This window comes from Amblyraja radiata, chromosome 5, assembly GCF_010909765.2.
Source record: "Amblyraja radiata isolate CabotCenter1 chromosome 5, sAmbRad1.1.pri, whole genome shotgun sequence".
Taxonomy (NCBI): domain Eukaryota; kingdom Metazoa; phylum Chordata; class Chondrichthyes; order Rajiformes; family Rajidae; genus Amblyraja; species Amblyraja radiata.
In genome coordinates this window covers 70691383-70714000 of record NC_045960.1, presented here as the reverse complement: position 1 = coordinate 70714000, position 22618 = coordinate 70691383, and the positions used below count along the sequence as shown (strand labels likewise).

The 22618-nt window shown below is 39.0% G+C and overlaps 1 protein-coding gene across 10 annotated transcripts in view; it reads left to right on the top strand.

Annotated features, from left to right (window-relative positions):
• The window catches only part of pum2 (pumilio RNA binding family member 2), a 96546-nt gene extending 74526 nt beyond the window's left edge, over window positions 1-22020 (top strand). For 7 of the 10 annotated variants that reach the window (XM_033021520.1, XM_033021519.1, XM_033021518.1 and 4 more), the window contains 10 exons: window positions 3412-3687; window positions 6026-6262; window positions 7294-7561; window positions 9436-9565; window positions 11552-11686; window positions 11807-11944; window positions 16235-16360; window positions 17184-17305; window positions 17516-17708; window positions 19954-22020. In XM_033021520.1, the coding sequence (XP_032877411.1) occupies window positions 3412-3687; window positions 6026-6262; window positions 7294-7561; window positions 9436-9565; window positions 11552-11686; window positions 11807-11944; window positions 16235-16360; window positions 17184-17305; window positions 17516-17708; window positions 19954-20085 (1757 nt within the window). In that variant the 3' untranslated portion in view covers window positions 20086-22020. The remainder of the gene's footprint in view (window positions 1-3411; window positions 3688-6025; window positions 6263-7293; window positions 7562-9435; window positions 9566-11551; window positions 11687-11806; window positions 11945-16234; window positions 16361-17183; window positions 17306-17515; window positions 17709-19953) is intronic. The other 3 variants (XM_033021524.1, XM_033021523.1, XM_033021517.1) reach the window with 1 other exon arrangement.
• Window positions 22021-22618: the final 598 nt, after the last annotated feature.

The following is a 22618-nucleotide window of genomic DNA, read 5'->3' as shown; positions in this document are numbered from 1 at the left end:
GGCATCCAGTCCAGCAGCTGCTTCTACGTGGTGATGTGAAAGTAGGCCAACCAAACCTACTGGGAAGAGAACCCACGGATACGCTAGCGTCTAGATCAAGGTGATAAACCCCACCACAGGATGAGAGGGTGGGAGCACCTCACCGGTGCAACGATCTACGAAGAGACTGGCAACACCCTCGGACAGGTGAGAACTTTATGGCACAACCAGAATATCGGCTGAAAGGATTACACTGCCTACAGGTCGCACCTGATCCATTGACCCTACTTCATCAGGATGGTTGTCAATGAAGAGAGTGAGAAATGGTTGCCATACCATTGGTTTGATGGACTTTGGGGTACTATTGAACTGGTAGCCATAACTTTGGTTTGGTGGACGTTGGGGTACTGTGATACATTATGGCTATATCATTCTGCTAATCATTGTTCTAATACTTGCGACCATTGTGTGTACCTACCGAGGACTGTGAATGTTATCATGTTTGATAAAAAGGAGGGAATGAAAGAGCTAATAGTCAAATCTAATTGTCAGATCTAAAATGGGGTCATTTTTCTACAAAAGCATGGTCTAGCAGAATAAAAGAATGGCTCGGTGCCATGTCTGAATGACTGTAAATTATATGGAACACAATATGGAGGACAGGTTGTCTTTTCAATAAAGAAATTAAGATGGAATTCTGCAGTAATACATGTGCTTCTTTCAAGGCCATAAAGAAGCCAACATTGAAAAAATAGCTGACGTTCCAGAGATAAGTAATAAATTGTTATTGGATGAGCTTGATTTGAACCCAGCTTTCCTATATTGTGAAAGGCTATAAAAACTTTCAGTCATGCCATATTTAGACTTGGTAGGAGTGTTTTACTGATAAGAAAAATGTATAATTGTGCTATCATTCCTTTGTTCTGTGAGTGGAGCCCGAGAAGCGCTGAGCAACGTTTGTGCTCATTGTAGATCTTTGCCACTCCCGTCTGACGAATCAATTAAAGATTGCCATGGATTACCTTTAACAATTTTGTTGCTATCTGCTTTTTAAGAAACAAACTTTGACACCGGGGGAGGGGGGCGTCCCCCGGTGGGCCGGGGACCGCAGGCCGCGCCTCTCTCCCTGTCCAATGGCTCCTTGATGGAGGATGTTGTGACTCGGCAGGAGAGGTTTGGTAGCGGCGGGGGCCGAGCGCTGGCCACTGGCGCGGACGCACACGGGGCACCGCGACGGGCCAGGCAACATCTCCGGAGAAGGATCTCGACCCAAAAAGTCACCCATTCCTTTTCTCCGGGGATGCTGCCCGTCCAGCCGAGCCGCCGCAGCTTGGAGTCATTCAGGTATAAAATGAGAACTGAAGCCCACTTTTGGAGGTAGGCCATAAATTTCTTTGATGCTTCTGTAGCCTAAAATGGATGAACTAAACTCCATTGTTTTCCATCTTCACTTGTATTTAAGCCTGCTTAGTTTCCATAAACAAGTTTAGGAAGGGCATGTTTCCATGGAATATTTGGTTGCATGTCATTGTATATATCCAGGTAACGAGATTCAGGTTTGTCATAGATTTTGTTTTTGTGCAAGGGATCGGCATATCCAAAAATCAATCTGGGACTTTTACTTTTATTGAAATTTGATAAAGTGATCTATTCTACTTGAATGTCTGAGGGAGTTTGCTTCATGACCTGAACCATAAACAATTGTGTTTTGCACATTTCTTGTATTTCCCAGAAGAAATTAAGATGAGATGAAATGTGGCTTAGGGCATTTTGTCAAATTGTTTTATTTCACAATACAGAGAATTTTCAAAAAATCTTCCTTGGATTAGAACATGAAAGATAATGACTCATGCTATCCCTTCCACTGTGTCCCTTTGTGCAACAATCTAATTGTTCTGTATTCTTGAGCTATAGCTGAGGGAAGGCAGGCTGATCACTTTAGCCACATTTGTTTGCCTATATCCATTGTTCGCATTGTTCCACCTTGTCTGTTGACATTGATCAAACTTTCATCATAGTTTGAAAGATGTTTAATACACAGGCAAACAACTTAATTTTAACATATCTTTAGTCAGATGTAATTTGTAAAAGAAAAATTAAAACCGCTATTTTTAAAAGACTAGTGTTAACATTAACTTTTCTGCCTAGCTATCTCTGTGTTGAAAGAGGTGTGGGGGGGGGGGGTGGGAAATTATCAACATTGTTTGACCAAGATATGGACAAAGGATTGGTGGTGTTTAGTTTGCTCTGCACAATTCACTTTTGGGTGTGGTGCAAGTTCTTCTTTTGTCTGGATTTTATCAAGGCTGATTAATGTACCTCACTGAACTAAATTAAGTGGCACAACCATACTATTTAAAAAAATATGTCGTTTCAATTTCTTATAGTTCAAAACCTATTTCCCAATATATTTGTTTTGCTTTTCAAACCCTGTCCAAATTATCAAAGACTTTTCATAGTGCGGAAAACTTTAGGATACTTTGCTGTTGCCTCTAGATAATTTTGTGGTCATACTTGGTTAGCCTTGTTGCTAACCAAGTATGACCACAATATCAATTCGCATTGCTTCCAAATGAAGGAAAAATGCTGATCTATCCCCTCATTTTCCACAGAAACTATCCTCGCAGAAATGCCCACGTTGGAAGAGTGTTTTGCAGAATTTTAATCACCTTCCAACCTTTAACTACTTTTGGGAGAAAATGCCAAATAAATTTCCTCATTTTTGATTTTTAATTTAACTAAATTCGGTGAAAGCTAGTTTACTGTGGAAGTGTATAATTCCTCACATGGCAGTACTATGTTTTTTGACCAGACTGATTCCTGGGATGTCAGGACTTTCACATGAAGAAAGACTGGATAGACTCGGTTTGTACTCGCTAGAATTTAGAAGATTGAGGGGGGATCTTATAGAAACTTACAAAATTCTTAAGGGGTTGGACAGGCTAGATGCAGGAAGATTGTTCCCGATGTTGGGGAAGTCCAGAATAAGGGGTCACAGTTTAAGGATAAGGGGGAAATCTTTTAGGACCGAGATGAGGAAAACATTTTTCACACAGAGTGGTGAATCTCTGGAATTCTCTGCCACAGAAGGTAGTTGAGGCCAGTTCATTGGCTATATTTAAGAGGGAGTTAGATGTGGCCCTTATGGTTAAAGGGATCAGGGGGTATGGAGAGAAGGCAGGTACAGGATACTGAGTTGGATGATCCGCCATGATCATATTGAAGGGCGGTGCAGGCTCGAAGGGCCGAATGGCCTACTCCTGCACCTATTTTCTATGTTTCTGTTGATGTAATTTGGTATTTTAAATAATTGCCTGATATCTGCTATTACAATGGAACCGTTTTAATCTGTGTGATATTTCATTGTTTTCACAAGTTTAACAAATTATTTGTCTAGGCATTAATTTTTTTTATGCAATGTTCTTAAAACAGCTGTGGCAGCTTCAGCTAATGGAACAGCAAACAGCCTAGCAGCAAATGGCCTCTTCCGTCCAATTGGAAACCAACCACAGCAACAACAGCAACAGCAAAGTAACAACTTGCAGTCAAACTCATTTTATGGCAGTAGCTCCCTTTCAAATAGTTCTCAGAGCAGTTCATTGTTCTCTCATGGGCCAGGCCAACCAAACAACACTTCACTTGGTTTTGGGAGCAGCAACTCGCTGGGTGCTGCAATTGGCTCAGCACTTGGAGGATTTGGATCAGCAGGTACCTAAGTAATCAGTATGTTTGCATTTACATACTTAGAGTGAAGAATACTATGTTCCAGTAGTTACATCAGCCAGACACAGCTAAACAAAACCTTTTTTTTAAATTGGCATCTATTCAGTCTGCTGGAAAATGGTGCTTAAAAAAATTGAGCGTTGTAATAATTGAACAATTTTCAGTTTAATTTAAAGTGAAAATGTATTTGTAATAGAAACCATGCAAATTTCAATTTAATTTAATCTTATTTCCGTGTGCACCTGCAGAGGGAAAGTCTACATATAGTAAACTCTCGGCCATCCTGCATCCATGAGTAATGAAGGATGCCAGTTGCATAAAATTGCGAAAACAAAAACATTTCTGCGCACCTCACATTAATATTCTTTGCATGGACCTTTAAATAAATTGCATCTCCTTCCCCTTTTAAATATGAATGATGCACGCTACAATTCTATATTTTAAGGCTAAGCATTCGGTGTAAAATGCAACAAAAATAAATCAAAATGAATGAAGGCTCCCTATCACACGAAATGCCAAATCTTCCCAGTATGGCGATTTCTACTCTGCCCACACTTGCAGTGCCATTATGTATAAACATAAACATAATCAACTAAAAATATCATTTCACATTTGCTTTAAATCTGTAGACATTTTTGCTGGTTGCATGAGAATTTGGGTGCATAAATACGGGCCATATGAGAGTTTACGGTATCTGGGAAAAAATGCTAAGCTGTGCGTAAATTTTGACATGGCTTTTCTTTGATTAAATAAACTATTTTAGCTGTGCCTTTTTTAATAAGAATTCAGGTCTTTGAGGCTTGCTAATTTAAAGTTAAGAATTAAACATCATGTGTTTTTCAATACCACCTTGTACGAAAACGATGGAGAAACACAATGTGCCTTGTTGAAGGTTGTCTTAATTCAAGAGACTTAACCAGGTTTACAGGCATCTTATATATTCTGCACCCTTAAATTATACCAGATTCAGATGTTTTTGTTTTAGTTTTAGTTATTTTAGTTTTAGTTTTAGAGATACAGTGCGGAAACAGGCCCTTCGGCCCACTGGGTCCGCGCCGACCAGCGATCCCCGCACATTAACACTATCCTACATCCACTAGGGACAGTTTTTAATTTTACCAAGCCAATTAACCTACAAACCTGTACGTCTTTGAAATGTGGGAGGAAACCGAAGATCTCGGAGAAAACCCACGCAGGTCATGGGGTGAACGTACAAACTCCGTACAGACAGCACCCGTAATCGGGATCGAATCCGGGTCCCCGGCGCTGCATTCGCTGTAAGGCAGCAACTCTACCGCTGAGCCACCGTGACTTGTGGCATTCGTGCAAGCCAAAAATACTTTCTTTCCTCCTTTCCTTCCAGACCATCCACACTTGTTTCTCAACATATTTTTTGACCACTTTGCTTTTCAGAAGTTGATCTATTTAATTGACTATCAATTCACTTATCAGTTCTGAAGAAGGGTCCCGACCCGAAGCATCATCTATCCATATTCTCCATGGTTGCTGCCTGACCCGCTGAGTCACTCAGTACTGTATTTTTTATTGTAAGCCTACATCTGTAGTTCCTTGAAATTCTGTGCCATCTGACCTGATGTGAAATCCAAGCAGTAAGCCAACCCCCATGCTCCATTCTTTTGAGAAATTGACAGTGTATGTCTGTAAATTCCAGGCCTCTATTTAGATGACTAAAAAGAGGTGACTTATTTTGGAACGTGTAGTTTTAGCCAGCAAGATCTGACCTAACAAATGTTTAGTTGTCCTAAAGATTCATATGCTTCTAAATTATATTTTCATTACTGAAACTTGGCCGGTTACAATGTATTTTGTGTTTTTTTGCCCAAGTAATAAAGTAACAATGTGGTACTTGTTAAAAGCATATTGAAAATGCAGCTATTAGTTGCATTTTATTTATCTATATTTTAAATCTATCAGATTATTTTTACGTGATTTCCCTTTGTATCAATGCAATTTTCTACTTTCAGAAGCGTGATCAGAAAAGTCAATATTTTTCTGTAGATTTTCCCTCGTGTAGTTGTCCTTAAACTCATGTTTCTTCCTTTAAAGTATAACCTTTTTTAAAAAAAATGAACACAAAGTATACTCTGTCTTGTTCTTGAAAATAGTTCTGTTATTTTCTGTGGTCATCGGTAAATATAATTGAAATGGCATGAAAATTGCCAAGACAAAGTTAGTAATTCAGTTGTTAATCATCTCAGTTATCCTTTGTTGGTTTATAATTTTTACAGCTCAATAGTCAATGATAACTAAAATATTGACAAATGCTTTTATTGATCTTGCATCCAAAACACTGAATTTACAGTTGGCGGTTCTGGAAGCAACAGTGTATCCAGAAGAGATTCATTGTCTACTGGCTCTGATCTATACAAACGACCCAACAGCAATCTGCCTCCCATAGGACAGCAATACTACAGCAGCTTGGGATTCTCCTCCTCGCCTGGTCCAATTGGCATGCCCCTTCCCAACCAGAATCCAGGTCATTCTTTAACACCACCTCCATCCCTTTCCTCACAAGGATCGTCATCTACTCTGCACCTTGGTATGTTTTTTTAAATTCCATAATGTATAATGATTTGGTTTAGTGTGCAATTTTCTGTATTTCCGTTAACTCTTCAGTCTTACACAGACCGGTGCTTACTGTACAAACTAGGTAAGCTTATGGGCCTGTCCCACTTAGGCGACTGCCAGGGACTAATTTTAATGGAATTCACCTGGCGACAACATACGTCAACCTACGACAGCAAAAATTGTCGCCACTGTCGCAGAAAATGTTTCAACATGTTGAAAATTTTGCAGCAGTCGCCTGTAGTTGCCCAAAAAATCACCCAAGTGGGACAGTCCCATTGGTCTTTATAATTCTGTTTTTGCAAATTAGTTTTGTGCCTTATCATTTAATGCAGTAATCCTTCAGACACCTGATATGCCAAAGGTGTTATTGGCTTTTGCTTTAATAAAAAGAATGACTATCAGTGATTATCAAAAGTGACATTTTTTTTTGCTGTTTATCTCTGGCCCCTTAACTACACTAATGCAATGTGCAGAAGTGTGGAGACTATATCTTCTTAAAAAGAAAGCTCTATTTCCTTTGTTATGGTAAGATAATCACTGATACAAAATCTTGCCTGATATGCACATCTGCACTGCAGCTGTCGGGACTGATGTGTTTATCATTGAATGCTTTTGTACTTCTGATAGGGTTTCATTCATTGAAAAATACAGCTGATTTCTGGGATATTGTTTAGTTAAAGTTCATTTTATTGCATCGCTAGTGCTCCATTTTGATTGTTCCTGTTAGATTTCACTAACTTCAAGAATATCTTAAATAGTTAAACGAATTATAAAGAATAAATCTTAAATCGAGTAAATTCATGAATGTTGTTTTTGTGTGTGGAAGGGGAGGGAAAGAGTTTATATCAGTTCTTTGGTACTATACAACATTTTTGAAATAGAAGAAAGTGGTAATTTAAGATACAGTTTAGATTCCATTACTGTAAAACTTGGATTTTCATGCCAATCAGTCATATTGAAAATGGCCAGTCTTGTAAGTTGCTTCATATATTTTCACTGCAGGCGGACTGACAAATGGCAGTGGTCGGTTCATTTCTGCAGCACCTGGTGCCGAAGCTAAAAGTCGTAGTGGAACTGGTTCAACAAGTCTGTTCAGCTCTAGCAGTCAGCTGTTCCCTCCCTCACGTCTTCGATACAGCAGATCTGATATCATGCCTTCGGGTCGTAGTAGGCTGTTGGAGGACTTCCGAAATAACCGTTTCCCTAATCTTCAACTACGTGATCTGGTCGGTCACATAGTTGAATTCTCCCAGGACCAACATGGGTCTAGGTAAAATCTGCAGACTATTTTGATTTTTTTAAGTGGACATATGTTTTCAAGTTTAATAATATTGATTTCATGGTATTCATTAACAATGTGGAACAATATTTATTTGTACAAATTTAGTAGTCACTGAATGTAAACATGCAGGTACAGCAGACATTGAAGAAAGCCAATGGCATGGCACGTTGGCCTTCATTGCGAGAGGATTTGAGTTTAGGAGCAAGGACTGCAGTTGTACAGGCCCTGGCGAGACCGCACCTGGAGTATTGTGTTCAATTTTGGTCTCCTAATTTGAGGAAGGACATTATTGCTATTGAGGGAGTGCCGCGTAGGTTCACCAGGTTAATTCCCGGGTTGGCGGGACTGACGTACGATGAAAGAATGGGTCTACTGGGCCTGTATTCGCAGGAATTTAGTAGGATGAGAGGGGATCTTATAGAAACATATAAAATTCTTAGAGGATTGGACAAGATAGAGGCGGGACAAATGGTCCCGATGTTGGGGGAGTCCAGAACCAAGGGGTCACAGTTTAAGAAGAAGGGTAGGCCATTTAGGAATGAGATGAGGAAAAACTTTTTCACCCCGAGGGTTGTGAATCTGTGGAATTCTCTGCCACAGAAGGCGTTGGAGGAAAATTCATTGGATGTTTTCAAGAGAGTTAGATTTAGCTCTTAGGGCTAAGGGAATCAAGGGATATGGGGAAAAAGCCAGAACGAGGTACTGATTTTGGACGATCAGCCATGATCACATTGAATGGCGATGCAGCCTCGAAGGACCGAATGGCCTACTTCTGCACGTATTTTCTATGTTTAGTGTTGTCAAAGGAATCACAGCAGTTAAGGCACAGAGGGAGGAGGCCTTTCAACCTGTTGTGATCACCCGTTTGTGTGTAAGAGTAACCATGCTGATCCCACTCTCTTGCCATCTTCCCTTAGCCTTAAAACTTAAGGGGCTGTCCCACGTGGCGATTTTTTTTGGCGACTGCCGGCGTCATATCAGTGTCGCCAAAAGATTTTGCACATTTCAAAATCCAGCGGTGACAAATGTTGCGACACTTGAAAAAACACCATGCTTTGTATGTCGTCATGCAGCAAATTTTACGATGACCTGATGCGTCAGTCAATGATGTCGGTAGGTCGCCGAAAAAATGGCCAAGTGGAAAAGGCCCATTACTATGGATATTTAGTCAATTCACTTTGAATGCTAACTTGAATCACAATCCATTACTGGTGCTGCCAGTGTATTCCAGATCCTAACTACTTGCTATGTAAAAAGAAAACTTGTTGGGTAACTATTTACTGGCCCAAATAGACTAGTCTCCCCTTTTTATGCACCATTTTCAGATTTGTCTTTTTTTTTAAATTTGTGCAACTGCTGTAATTTGTGTGTCTGGGCATCTGTGTCCTGTTTAGATGGTGCTGGAGCTATACATATTTTGTATTTCTGAGACATCCCCTTACCACCATGATGGAGGAAGATTTCTGACATTTCATGATAAGACCATGTCTTTTTAAAATGGCATCTCAGCTTTGACAGCAAAAAGATGTGGGCTTCAGTAGGCAATTAACCTGAGTGTAGACACAAAATGCTGGAGTAACTCAGTGGGACAGCAGCATCTCTGGAGAGAAGGCATGGGTGACGTTTTGGATCGAGACCCTTCTTCAGACCCATTCCTACTTTCCAGAGATGCTGCCTGTCCCGCTAGTTACTCCAGCATTTTGTGTCTACCCTCGATTTAAATCAGCATCTGCAGTTCGTTAACCTGAATGTATCAGTTTTGTAAATAATTTTACTTGATGAAATGTTTTGAGGAAAAATTGATTTTTAAATGGTTCTAGCATTTAGCCAATTACATTGTTTTATTTGGGGGTGTCTGACAGATTCATCCAGCAAAAATTAGAACGAGCTACGCCTGCAGAACGTCAGATGGTTTTTAGTGAGATCCTGCAAGCTGCTTATCAACTGATGACTGATGTGTTTGGAAATTATGTAATACAGAAATTCTTTGAGGTAGGCATATTTTCTAAAGTTTAAAACAATGTTTTGAGAATATAATAGCTACTTTAACTTATGTATCCTGAGGATTTGGGTGTGTTAGGATCATAACTAGAAACAAGAGTTGGCTATCCAGCCGTTTGAGCCTTCTCTGCCATGATCAGAATCTTGGCTGATCTTTTTACCTGATATTTTCCAGCCCATTCCAATATCCCTTGACATTCCAATATCCCTTGACAAATCTAATAATCCCTTTTTACACAATGACTGAGACTCCAGGTTTGGTGCAATAGTGGTGCACCTTTGGAATTCTCTATCCTGGTCCAAGCTTAGAAGTTTTCCGTCCAGAATGTTGTCTATCACTTTCAAGTTCTCCAGCAGTTTTGTCTAACCAATGGAGCTCTATAAGAAATTTGTAAATATCGATGAGATCTCCTGTCATTCTTCATAATTCTGGAGTACAGACCCAATTACACAATCTCTCTTGGGGGAAAATGCATAATTCCTGGAAGCAGTATAATGAAACTTTCCTGCACTTCCTCTGTAAAATGCACCATTTCTTGACTAGAAGGTAAGAACTGTACACAATATTCCTGGTTTAGAATCACCAAGACTCAATGCAATTGGAATACAACATCTTTATGTGTGTAATCAAATCTTTCTGTCTGAAGAATGGTCCCATCCAAAAACATCGCCTGCTCATTTCCTCCACAGATGATGCCTAACCCACAGATTTCCGCAGTTTATTTGCTGCTCAGGATTCCATGCATTTGTAGTTCCTTGACCCCTTTTCCTATAAAGTTTCTGATTGCTATTCACCCTCCTAATTGCCTGCTGCCTCAGCATAGTGATGTACAAGCACACAGAGGTCCATGTAAACATCGGCACTATCCATTCTCTCATCATTTGACACATACTACTTTCCTACCTTGGTTACTATCATCAGCAAATTTGGAAATACAACATTTCTTTCCCTCATCCAAGGTGTTGATAATATATCACAGGAACCTGGGCCCAAGCATCAGTCGTGATAACCCACTAGTCGTTGCAGGCCAATCTGAGAAAGATTTGTATGTTTGCTCTCTTTCATGCCTGATGACTACTTCTCTTTCCATGTCAGTATACTACAGAAAACCTACAGAAAATCCAAATACCCGACATCCATGGGTTTCCACGTCTAAAGAAGGGTCTCGACCCGAAACATCACCCATTCCTTCTATCCAGAGATGTTACCTGTCCTGCTGAGTTTCCCCATTACTTATTCCATTAGAGACATCCTCAAAGAAACTCTTAACAGATTAGCCAAAACAATTGTTACTTTATAAATCCATATTGATTGCATGATCCTATTAATTTTTTCACGTTTTTTTATTCCATCCTACATTGCAGATTCTGGCACTTTTGCTGCTAGTAGTTCTCTATTCTCTTCCCCTTTCTTAAATAGTGGGGTCACAATTTCTCCCCCTCTAATTGACAGGAGCAACTCCTGAATCTACAGAACTTTGGAAAATGATAACCAGAGCATCCATCATCTCTAATACCAGCTCTTTCAAAATTATGGGAATATAGATCTTCCAATCAGCCACCCCCTCACTTGTATCTATCTATCACCTGCCAGGCTTTGCCCTGCCCCACATTTTTTTCTCCAGCTTCCTCCTCCCTCATCCACAATTTGAAGAAGGGTCCCAACCTGAAACGTCACCTGTCCATTCCCTTCACAGATGCTACTTGACCCGTGAAGTTCCTCCAGTACTTAGCTTTTTGCCACAGATTCCAGCATCTGTAGTTTTTGTGTCTCTCCAATGGTCAGTTAATACTTGGTCCAAACTGCTTTACATATTTGTTTAAATTATATAATTGAATACCATTACTTAATTACCGGTTTCCATTGCCGTCACCCTTCCTTTCCTCCCCCCCTCCCTCACACATTTTGCAGCCTTTCAGATGGTCGATCTGCATCTCGCTTGACATGAAATTTATGAATTTGTTTGAATTTTTTAGTTTGGAAGTTTGGATCAGAAACTAGCTTTAGCCCAGCGCATCCGAGGGCATGTTTTACCCTTGGCTCTACAGATGTATGGTTGTCGTGTTATTCAGAAGGCTTTAGAATCCATTTCAGCAGACCAGCAGGTAATTGTAAGTTTGAACAGCTTTTTTATAATTAAAACTTGGATAATCATTGGTGCACAGATATTAATATTCTAGTATAATTTTCTTAAATTAAGTTTTATTTTAATGATGTTCTTCTCAATGCAGAATGATATGGTAAAGGAATTGGATGGACACGTTTTAAAATGTGTTAAGGACCAAAATGGAAACCATGTGGTTCAAAAGTGCATTGAATGTGTGCAACCACAGTCTCTCCAGTTCATTATTGATGCTTTTAAAGGGCAGGTAAGCACTTACTTTTATTACAACCTAACACGTGGTGACCACTTTATTCCTATGTGCCAAAATTGATGCAATCGAAGAGCTTATTAAGCTAACACTCAAACGAGTCAAATTTATAAAATGATGGTTCTAATTTGGAACCTCACCCAATTGAGAAGATTGTCGAAATGCCATGAGTACATGGCAATTTTCTGTTTTATTTTAAGAGTACAGTAAATCAAGGAGAGAAAGTTCACAAGTTTTCAACATGTGAAAAGTCACATCAGGAATATGTTTTTGTAAAATTGCTACAATATTCTGATCGTACAGTGCTTACTACATGTGATATTCTTGGATGATCTTGGTTAATTTATTTAACTGGCAAATTATGTACAGATAATTGACATTGAGTTAAGTTATTTTCTCAGCTGAATAAAGAAGTTATTTGACAGTTTACAAATCTGCAGTATTTCAACCTGAGAAAAAATGTATCCTGTACCAATTATTTTATAATTAGCTATTCTTTTATCAGGTATTCACTTATATGGAACTTTTATATACCCAAATGTACTTTAGATTATCAGACTACATTTTGGTTACAATTGTGATTGATTATGAATAATTAGCCAATTTTTTGTTGTTTTATTTTGAGTATTTTCTCTGAATGAACCTGAATCTAACTCTGAAATAATTCCATAATTTGTTTCTTAACCTATTACCACACATGAGCTTTTAACTGAATAAACTGTTGACAGCTTATTCTGTTGATTTGATATGTGTGAGTTAGAAAGTTATAAAACAATGGCCAGGCAATTGTTTAAATTCACAAAGGGTTAATCAGACAAACTAACCATACTTCTGAAGAAGGGTCTCGACCCGAAACGTCGCCTATTTCCTTCCCTCCTTAGATGCTGCCTCACCCGCTGAGTTTCTCCAGCATTTTTATCTACCAACTAACCATACAAGTTCTTTAGAAAAATATATTTTCCAAACAATAATTATTGAAGGTAAACCTATTTTCCTCATGCATAGTTGCTGTGGGCTCAGGAGATTATGCAACTCCTGCACTTGGTTCAATTAATCCCTCTTTGACAGAGCTATGCAGTTACTCCAATTCCCGACCGTTGTCCCCTACCATTTTCTTTTGATAGTCACTTAAATCTACCACCACTTTTGTAAATACATGTCAGATCGCATTCCCTCATTGCAGAAAAGTTACATGCGAACAGTTGATTCATTTACGATAATGTTAAGTATGTTCACCAGTCATTGAATCTGCTTTTACGAGATAATGATGTTTAATTCCTTCATCAACACCATAAACACAAAGTTTAGAGCAACCCTTTCCAACCTTACTTAATCTCTGTTCTAAGGAGATTAACATCAATTTAAGCAGAAAACCATTGTCTTCAACGTTTAGGTTTAGTTTAGTTTAGTTTAGAGACTGAAATTACGGTTGTGTACTAGGCAAGCTTGTTAATTATACACCAAAATCAACATTGATCCTAATGTTGACTCATGGATAATCATTTGATAAGGTCCCACATAGGAGATTAGTGGGCAAAATTAGGGCACATGGTATTGGGGGTAGAGTGCTGACATGGATAGAGAAGTGCTTGGCAGACAGGAAACAGAGTAGGCATTAACGGGTCCCTTTCAGAATGGCAGGCAGTGACTAGTGGGGTACCGCAAGGCTCGGTGCTGGCACCGCAGCTATTTACAATATACATCAATGATTTGGGTGAAGGAATTCAAAGTAACATTAGCAAATTTGCAAATGACACAAAGCTGGGTGGCAGTGTGAACTGTGAGGAGGATGCTATGAGAATGCAAGGTGACTTGGACAGGTTGGGGGAGTGGGCAGATGCATGGCAGATGAAGTTTAATACGGATAAATGTGAGGTTATCCACTTTGGTAGCAAAAACAGGAAGACAGATTACTATCTAAATGGCGTCAAGTTGGGAAACGGGGAAGTACAACGGGATCTGGGGGTCCTTGTACATCAGTCTATGAAAGTAAGCATGCAGGTACAGCAGGCAGTGAAGAATGCGAATGGCATGTTAGCCTTTATAACACGAGGAATCGAATATAGGAGCAAAGAGGTCCTTCTGCAGTTGTACAGAGCCCTAGTGAGACCACACCTGCAGTATTGTGTGCAGTTTTGGTCCCCTAATTTGAGGTAGGACATTCTTGCTATTGAGGGAGTGCAGCGTAGGTTTACAAGGTTAATTCCCGGGATGGCGGGACTGTCGTATGCTGAGAGAATGGAGAAGCTGGGCTTGTACACTCTGGAGTTTAGAAGGATGAGAGGACATCACATTGAAACATATAAGATTGTTACGGGTTTGAAAATGCTAGAGGCAGGAAACGTGTTCCCGATGTTGGGGGAGTCCAGAACCAGGGGCGACAGTTCAAGAATAAGGAGTAAGCCATTTAGAACGAAGACGAAGAAACACATTTTCTCACAGAGAGTGGTGAGCCAGGAATTCTCTGCCTCAGAGGGCGGTGGAGGCAGGTTCTCTGGATGCTTTCAAGAGAGAGCTAGATAGGGCTCTTAAAAATAGCGGTCAGGGGATATGGGGAGAAGGCAGCAACAGGGTACTGATTGGGGATGATCAGCCATGATCACATTGAATGGCGGTGCTGGCTCGAAGGGCCGAATGGCCTACTCCTGCACCTATTGTCTATTGTCTACCTTCCTTGAGGTCTGGGAAACTATTTTCTGATTCTGTCCATTAACTAATATTGTGTGCATGCTGCCATCATTTTCTTAATTGCATACTTCTAAGTTTGCAAATATGTATTATGTGAAATATATCAAATTTCCAGTCCATATTACAAATGTATTTGTTAACCTATACTTTTCCAAATATCATTTAATTTTCCTCTGCTTTCTTGTAACTGAGGATTTTCTGGCATGAAATGTGCTGCCATATAGTTGTCATGTTTAGCCTCCCTTTTTTTTTTAAAGTAGTGTTGCAACAATTTCAGTCCTCCACTCCTCTGACACCAATCCTCATATCCATGGTGGATTGGAAGATTGTGACTATAGCCTTTGCACTTTTGAGGATCTTGTATGTACTTTGTCTTTATCTATGGCCCGATAAATAAAAAATCAAATTTGCCTTTTGTGTAAAGATCAAACATCATTGAGTGTGAATGAAGTGTCGGCTAAAAATAAATTAGAAGAGACAGTATACCAACATTGCTATATCAATGATATGTAATGTCAATTATTACAGTAATATTACGACAGCTTCAGTAGAAGAACAATTTACATACCTTATGGCAAGGTCCAATAAATTTGAGGTCACCAGAATTATAAACAAAGATTATGTTTGTTGAAATAAGTAGTCAAAACACTTTACCACCAATGAAAGTAAGTTCAGTGGTACACAAAATTGCTGGGGAAACTCAGCGGGTGCAGCAGCATCTATGGAGCGAAGGAAATAGGCGACGTTTCGGGCCGAAACCCTTCTTAAGTAAGTTCAGTATTTAGTCACTCGTACCCCAACAATGTAAGGTGAGAATTCCATTATTCTCAAGTGATCGGTCAGGTAATTTGATTTCAGGTGAGTCATCCATCCCTCTGAAACCAGATTAAATAACACAGATGAAAGGCCAATCACCTCTAAGAATTAATCCTGTGTTTCTCCCTCCGAAGATGCCCGAATCCCATTTTTTAAATTTCATATTGCCAATGTCTGATGTTTTATTTTTCTGGTTTGCTGCGTCAAAACTTTGCAACTAAACGCATCCAGATGAGTTGAAAACTTATCCAAAATCACTTACCTGAGATAAATGGGGGGCACCTGCTGTAACTTTATTATGGCAGTAGCTTCACTCATGGGCATTTGTTATCATACTTATCTCACATTTTTCCATCTGATAAAGACGAACGTCTCATTCATATTGGAGATATATTGATAAATAAATGCCAAGTTTGGGATTTGATATTACAAATCTCTATCTCTGTTACAAACACAGATAATTGGAAAGTAATAAGAATTGACAAATTCTTGCTTATTGTTTGTAGTGAAGACATAATTTATTATCAGATACAGAATTATTCAGCAATTTGGATAACAGTACTTGGACATATTGAAAATGGGTTTAAGAGTTTTCTGAAATAGGTGCATCTCATCAACCATGTCTTTTTGAAATAGGTTTCCTGAATGGTATTTTTTAGCCCCTGTAATCTTAAAAATATTTTCACTAAAGAAAATATCTATTTTTGTTAGCTTCAAAGGAAGCAAGATTCATGGTGAAGAAAAGTCTGAATAATTCTGCAATGGTTTTGTCATTTATTCCAGGTGTTTGTGTTGTCAACCCATCCTTATGGTTGTCGAGTTATTCAGCGTATTTTAGAGCACTGCACATCTGAGCAGACTCTTCCAATCTTAGAAGAACTACATCAGCACACTGAACAGTTAGTGCAGGTAAGGAGAAACGATAACACTCCAAAACAAAGAATAAATTAATTTATTCTACGCCCCCTCATATTGACATGGCTGTGGATTTGCCCAACAAAACATTCTTTGATCATTACCATGGTTTTGATTTCAGATTTGCCGCTCATTCCATTGAGTGTCTTTGTTCAGAAGTTACTTTATTATTCAGTATGTTGAGCATAAATGTATTCAATCCATTATAAAATTGCAGTTAATTTCGGCCCAACTCATCCATGCTGACTAAGTTGTCCCATTTAAGCTTATCCCATTGTTTGGCCCATATCACTCTAAACTTTTCCTATCCAAATGTCTTTTAAATGTTGTTATTATACCATCCTGTCTAATCCTCTAATGATTTTATACACCTCTATAAGTCTGAACAAGGGTCTCGACCCAAAACATCACCGATTCCTTTTCTCCAGGAGCCTGACTGGTGCTGCCTGACCCAATGAGTTACTCCAGCATTTTGTGTCTTTCTTTGACCATTTTCTAATGTTGTTTACCACTTGTCTATGCAGTTGTAAAGGAAGTAGACCTAATTCTTTAAGCTAGTAATCTTTACTTTTGTTTGTGGTGATTTCCAGTATCCTATACACTCAGTATTAGAGCGAACCAAAATTCAACAACCCCATCTAACAAAATACTTGTGTTTAATTATTGATTGATTGTCCATTATTTAATAATTGAGATTTGGTGACTGAATGATGTGTACGTGAGTAGTGGTGCAGAAAACATTTTTTTTAAATGCCTTTTATGACTACGAGGATTCACTGAATTGATTTGTAACATTCTTTATTGTTTGTTTAATTAGGATCAGTATGGAAATTATGTCATTCAGCATGTTCTGGAACATGGGCGCCCTGAAGATAAGAGTAAGATTGTTGCTGAAATAAGGGGAAAGGTTCTTGCTCTAAGTCAGCACAAGTTTGCCAGGTATAAGAATAGAAATTTCATGTGAATGTATACATCCATACTAATTAATAGTAGCACTAGAGGAATATTCCCAAATTTTGTTAGAACATCTGAAATTCTACAATCTATTGTCTTTAATTAATAGTCCCTCTCACTGTTATTGTGCACAACAAAATTTGAACAAGGATCTTTTGTTTGACCAATAAATTAGATTTAATGACTTTTTTCCAGCAATGTTGTTGAAAAGTGTGTCACACATGCTTCCCGTGCTGAGCGTGCTTTATTGATTGATGAGATCTGCTGTCAGAATGATGGCCCTCACAGTGCCTTATACACAATGATGAAAGATCAATATGCTAACTATGTGGTTCAGAAGATGATTGACGTAGCAGAACCAGCACAGCGTAAAATTATCATGCACAAGGTAAATTTTATTGATTCCTTTGATAATTCAAGTATTGATTAATATTTGACGTACAATTCAGTGATCTAAGAAACATCTTATCTATATACTATTAAAACTGTGTGTGTGGGCGCGTGTCATTATTTTTGCCTTTGATTCGTTACTCCGCCAAAACCAGATGCAAAAACGCCAAGATTTTTACCATTTCGCTAGCGATTTTACTTTTACATTCACTGATCCACTCCTCATTAAATTTAGTCATTTTTCTGTACACCTTTTTAATAAAATCTCCCCCCCCCCCCACTTACTAATTTTGTCGCCTCCTGCTGGCCACCTTCTCATCGTGTCTCCCGCGCGACCATAACGGCTACTGCCTCCCGACACTCCTCCACTCCACTCCCCCCCCCCCCCCCCCCCCCCCCCGGCCTCTCTTTCATCACCACCCCTCCCCCAGACTCTCTCTCTCCCCAGCCTCTCTTTCACCACACACCTCCAGGGCCTCTCTTCCTCCCCCACCTCTCCTCCCACCCTCCCCCCTCTATCTTCCCCCCCCCCCCCTCCTCTCTCTCTCCCCCCCCCCCCAATCCTCTCTTCCCCCCCATTCGCCTCTTCCCCCCCCCCCCCCCCCCCACGCATTGAGGGGACGGGTCCACTTTGGGCTAGTAAAATATAAATGCAGTAAGCTAGTGGAGCAGCTGAAGAAGGGTCACTACCCAAAACATCACCAAGGGGGAAACTTTATTCCTAGGCAGCTTCCCTCCGAGCTGCTTCTTCGCCCCCCCCCTCCTCGCGGCCTACCATCGGACTGGAGCGGCCTTTCCTGTCGGGACCGGCCGGGACTGCAGCTTCGGCGGCGGCGCAGCGCAGGGACGCCATTACGTAGCGGGCTTACCGGGTCGCCGTGGGGTGGGCTCCGGAGTGCTGTGGCAGCCGACTTCAACATCGAGGAGCTGTGGCAGCCGACATCCGGCCACGGGCGGCGCTGGATTTAAAACACCGCAGAGCCTGGGATCCGAGATCGCCAGAGTCGGAGTTCCAGCCAGCGCGGCCTGAGGATTACGGTTGCTGCAGTCTCCGGGGAGGAAGCGGCCGTTCCAGACATTTCCAAGCCACTGAGGAGTGTTCACCCGACGCCGAAGTTCCAGCTTTCTGGCAAGACGGCCTGAAAACATCGGACTTGCTGCGGAGGCCACAATATGCCCGACTATAGGTGAACAGGGGATGGGACTGGACTTTGCTGCCTTCCCCCACAGTGGGAACCATTGTGGGGGGATGTTTTTATGTTGTTAAATTCTTTAATGTGTCTTATCTTTATTCGTGAGCTGCATTGGCAAGTCAAATTTCACTACACCATTTGGTGTATGTGATAATAAATGTCCTTTGTATCCTTTGTATTCCTTGTCTCCAGCGATGCTGCCTATCCCATTGAGTTATTCCAGCTTTTTTTTGTCTATATTTGGTTTAAACCAGCATCTGCAGTTCCTTCCTACATACGTAACCCCAGCAACCCTGATTTAATCCTGATCCTGCTGTGTTTGTTGAGTTTGCATGTTCTTCCAGTGGGCCGGTGGAGGTAGCAAGTTCTCCCCATGCATGGGTGAAACGTACATATTCCAGCTGTGGACAGGTGGAATTTCTGTTTTCTTCCAATGTTCTCCCTGTGTGCGTGTGTTCCAATATTCTTCCTGTGTGCGTGTGAAGTTTGCGCATTCTCCCCATGCACTGATGGGGTTTGCACATTTCCCCATGTTCAGAGGAGTTTGCGTGTTCTCCCCATGTGACTGGGGAGAATAAATACATTGTCATGCTCCATGACTGTCTTTATCAATGTCAATTAGCGAAAGAATTATTACTGTGTGTCGGGATACATTTTAAAGTATAATTACAACTTAAGATGATACCTTTCCAATAAAATTGAAAGGCTACTTTATCCCAGAAGATCTTCAGAAACCAAGCCATTATTTGTTTGCACTATGGGACATATGAGCCCAGTATAGGCAAATGGGACTTGCTCAGGCCCCTTAGTTAGCTTAGGCGACTTGTGCCTGTTTCTGTGTTGTCTATGAATCTATTCTTAAATTTTTGGTAAATTAAAATGGGTATTATACAACTTTAAAATTGCAACTCAAATATTTGGACAAAATGAATGAAAGGAGCAAATATGGACACCAACCTATAGTGGACATAACCTTTGAAGTAAATTGTTGCTATCAATTGAATGAATCACTTTAAAAGATGTTTCTGAAAATGTTTTTTTTGCATACAGATTCGTCCTCATATTACAACCTTACGGAAATACACTTATGGAAAACACATTTTAGCCAAACTGGAAAAGTATTATATGAAGAATAACACTGATCTGGGGCCAATTGGTGGACCACAAAATGGAATAATGTAAAGTTGATTTACACAAGAAATATTGGAACCTGTGCTACTTAAATATTGTGTGTACCAAACTAAATGATAGAAAGACAAATTAACATTTTATTGTTGCATTTTATAAATTATTTCTATTAATTGTAAATTGTATATTTTACCAATTAATTGCAACTCACAGCCCAGTTCCAAGTCTGTGTGCATTTTGTTTCTTCTTGCTGGCACATTATGGGAAGACCTGGGTAAAATGCAGAATATATAAATTTAAAATAATTGTATTAAACTAAATTGTGAATGTTGTAATTTATATCTCATAAAATAATTTCCCTTTATAAGAATTCGACTTTTAGATTAACCACTTTAAATTCTGGTAGTTTTGGATACTTTCTTTAGTACATTCTCAGGCCCAGTAGATTAGTTTAATCTTATAGGAAATGCTGATTAAAATACTACATTCATCAAATTATGAAAATAGTTTAAAGTTGAATTGTTCTTCAGCAAGATCCTTGTTGACACCAATATTTAAATAGCACCTCAAATGGTATGTTGAAATTTGATGTAATTCAGGGAAGTGCTTAAGTGACTGGCTGATATGTAATGTTACTCCTGATGTTTACTATAGAGATGTCAATACTCAATAGGTTTTATTTTTTGAGATAAACACTGCCCTGCTTTTCTATTTCAACAATGTATAGAAGTGATGTATATACATATGTATTTAACCATTGGGCAAGGTGGCAGTAACGAATCATTATGAAACACATTACCTAAATATACAATTGTCTGAAAAGTTGATTTTTTTCTAAACAAAATTTGGCTTTTCAGTCTATTTTGCAAAGATTTGAGGGAATTTGTATTTTTGAATAACTAATATGAGGTTTACGAATGTGTGGCAGTTTTATTTTTACTTTTTCAACGTAAACAATTAGAAATTTTGGGCAGATATGCAAATTAGGGGGTCTTAAAGGTTGGTCTTGGTAACCCAACTTAACACATGTAAAAATAATGAAACTGATTTTGCTTCCAAATGCATAATGTATATGTGTAGACTTGCAATTTATAGGTGTAAGTTTACTATTTCAAAACAAACGATAATCTGCAGTTTCAATGTTTAATCTGAAGCTTGGCTAACTTGATAGTAATGCATAGTTTGGTTGTAAAATTGTACATTTGTAAACCTGATGCTGTAAATGTTAAGATGTCTTTTACCCTTTAGAAAACAAAGTTTGCATCTTAATGTACATTCACTAACGCTCCCCTTCCCTCGCAGTGTTGTATAATGTAAATTTCTTTAAATCAAGTGATTTTTTAAAAATTGTCTCTTTATATGGCTTAAAAAATGAACTAGCTTTTTATCTCTTAGGACAGTACGTTTTGTTTATAATTGTAGCTATTGAGATTCTGTTCATATGGTAATTTTTGAAAAATTTACAGTCGTAATGTTTCATTGTCTAAGTGAAAGTTGTGCATAGTCAGAATTGAAAGGATTAGACTGAGACATCTGGTTACCATGGAAATGAAACTTGCTTTCCATCTCAAAAGTGAAATCCTTTTTGTACAGAAGAGTACTGTATTTTGGAATTGTCTACCTTAATAAGTGGAAATATGTATGATATTTCAATTTTTTATTTGAACATTCGGTTGTAACACTACATACAGATGTACATTTTACTGGAGGCCTTATGTACATTTCCTGATGACGTTTTGCAGGCAGAATTGCAACCATATGTATAATTAATAGTTATTTGTATTCTTTGCCTCTGGAAATATTTTGAAACGTGCTTTGTATATTCAGTTTCTGAAAGATAAGATTGTGATTGTATTTTAGTGATCCTATAAGTCAGTATTTTGTATAAACAGAATGGCTTTTGGATTTGGAACAATTGGGATATATTTATCTTGATGCCTTTGGATGTGATGTCCTTAGCATTGAAGAGATAAAAAGGTGTTTTCATTAGGGCTGTGCAGTCATCATTTTTTAAATGTATACTAAAAGATCATTGAACTTAAATTATTCTAGTTCATATTTCAATGTTTAATCTTTAATATTTTGATTATTTTATACGATTAGTTTGGGCAGTCCTTTTATACCTGCCAATACATCTGTATTTTCAACCTGACATTGACACGGTGTACTTCGTACCGTTCTTTGCTTTCTAGTTTTTTAATTGCTTTGTGGAATGTAACACCTTTTGAAAGCTGCAAAAAGATTCATCATCAGGAAAGATCATGTTGGCCATATTTAGATAATTTGGGGTCTGCTTACTATACCATCTACAGTGCCCTGCATAATGTTTGGGACAAAGACCCATCATTTATTTATTTGCCTCTGTACTCCACAATTTGAGATTTGTACTAGAAAAACATCACATGTGGTTAAAGTGCACATTGTCAGATTTTAGTAAAGGGTATGTGTATACATTTTGGTTTCACCATATGGAAATTACAGCAGTGTTTGTACATAGTTCCCCACATTTCTGGACACCATAATGAAATAGTCATGTTTAGTATTTTGCTGCATGTCCTTTGCATGCAATGACTGCTTGAAGTCTGTG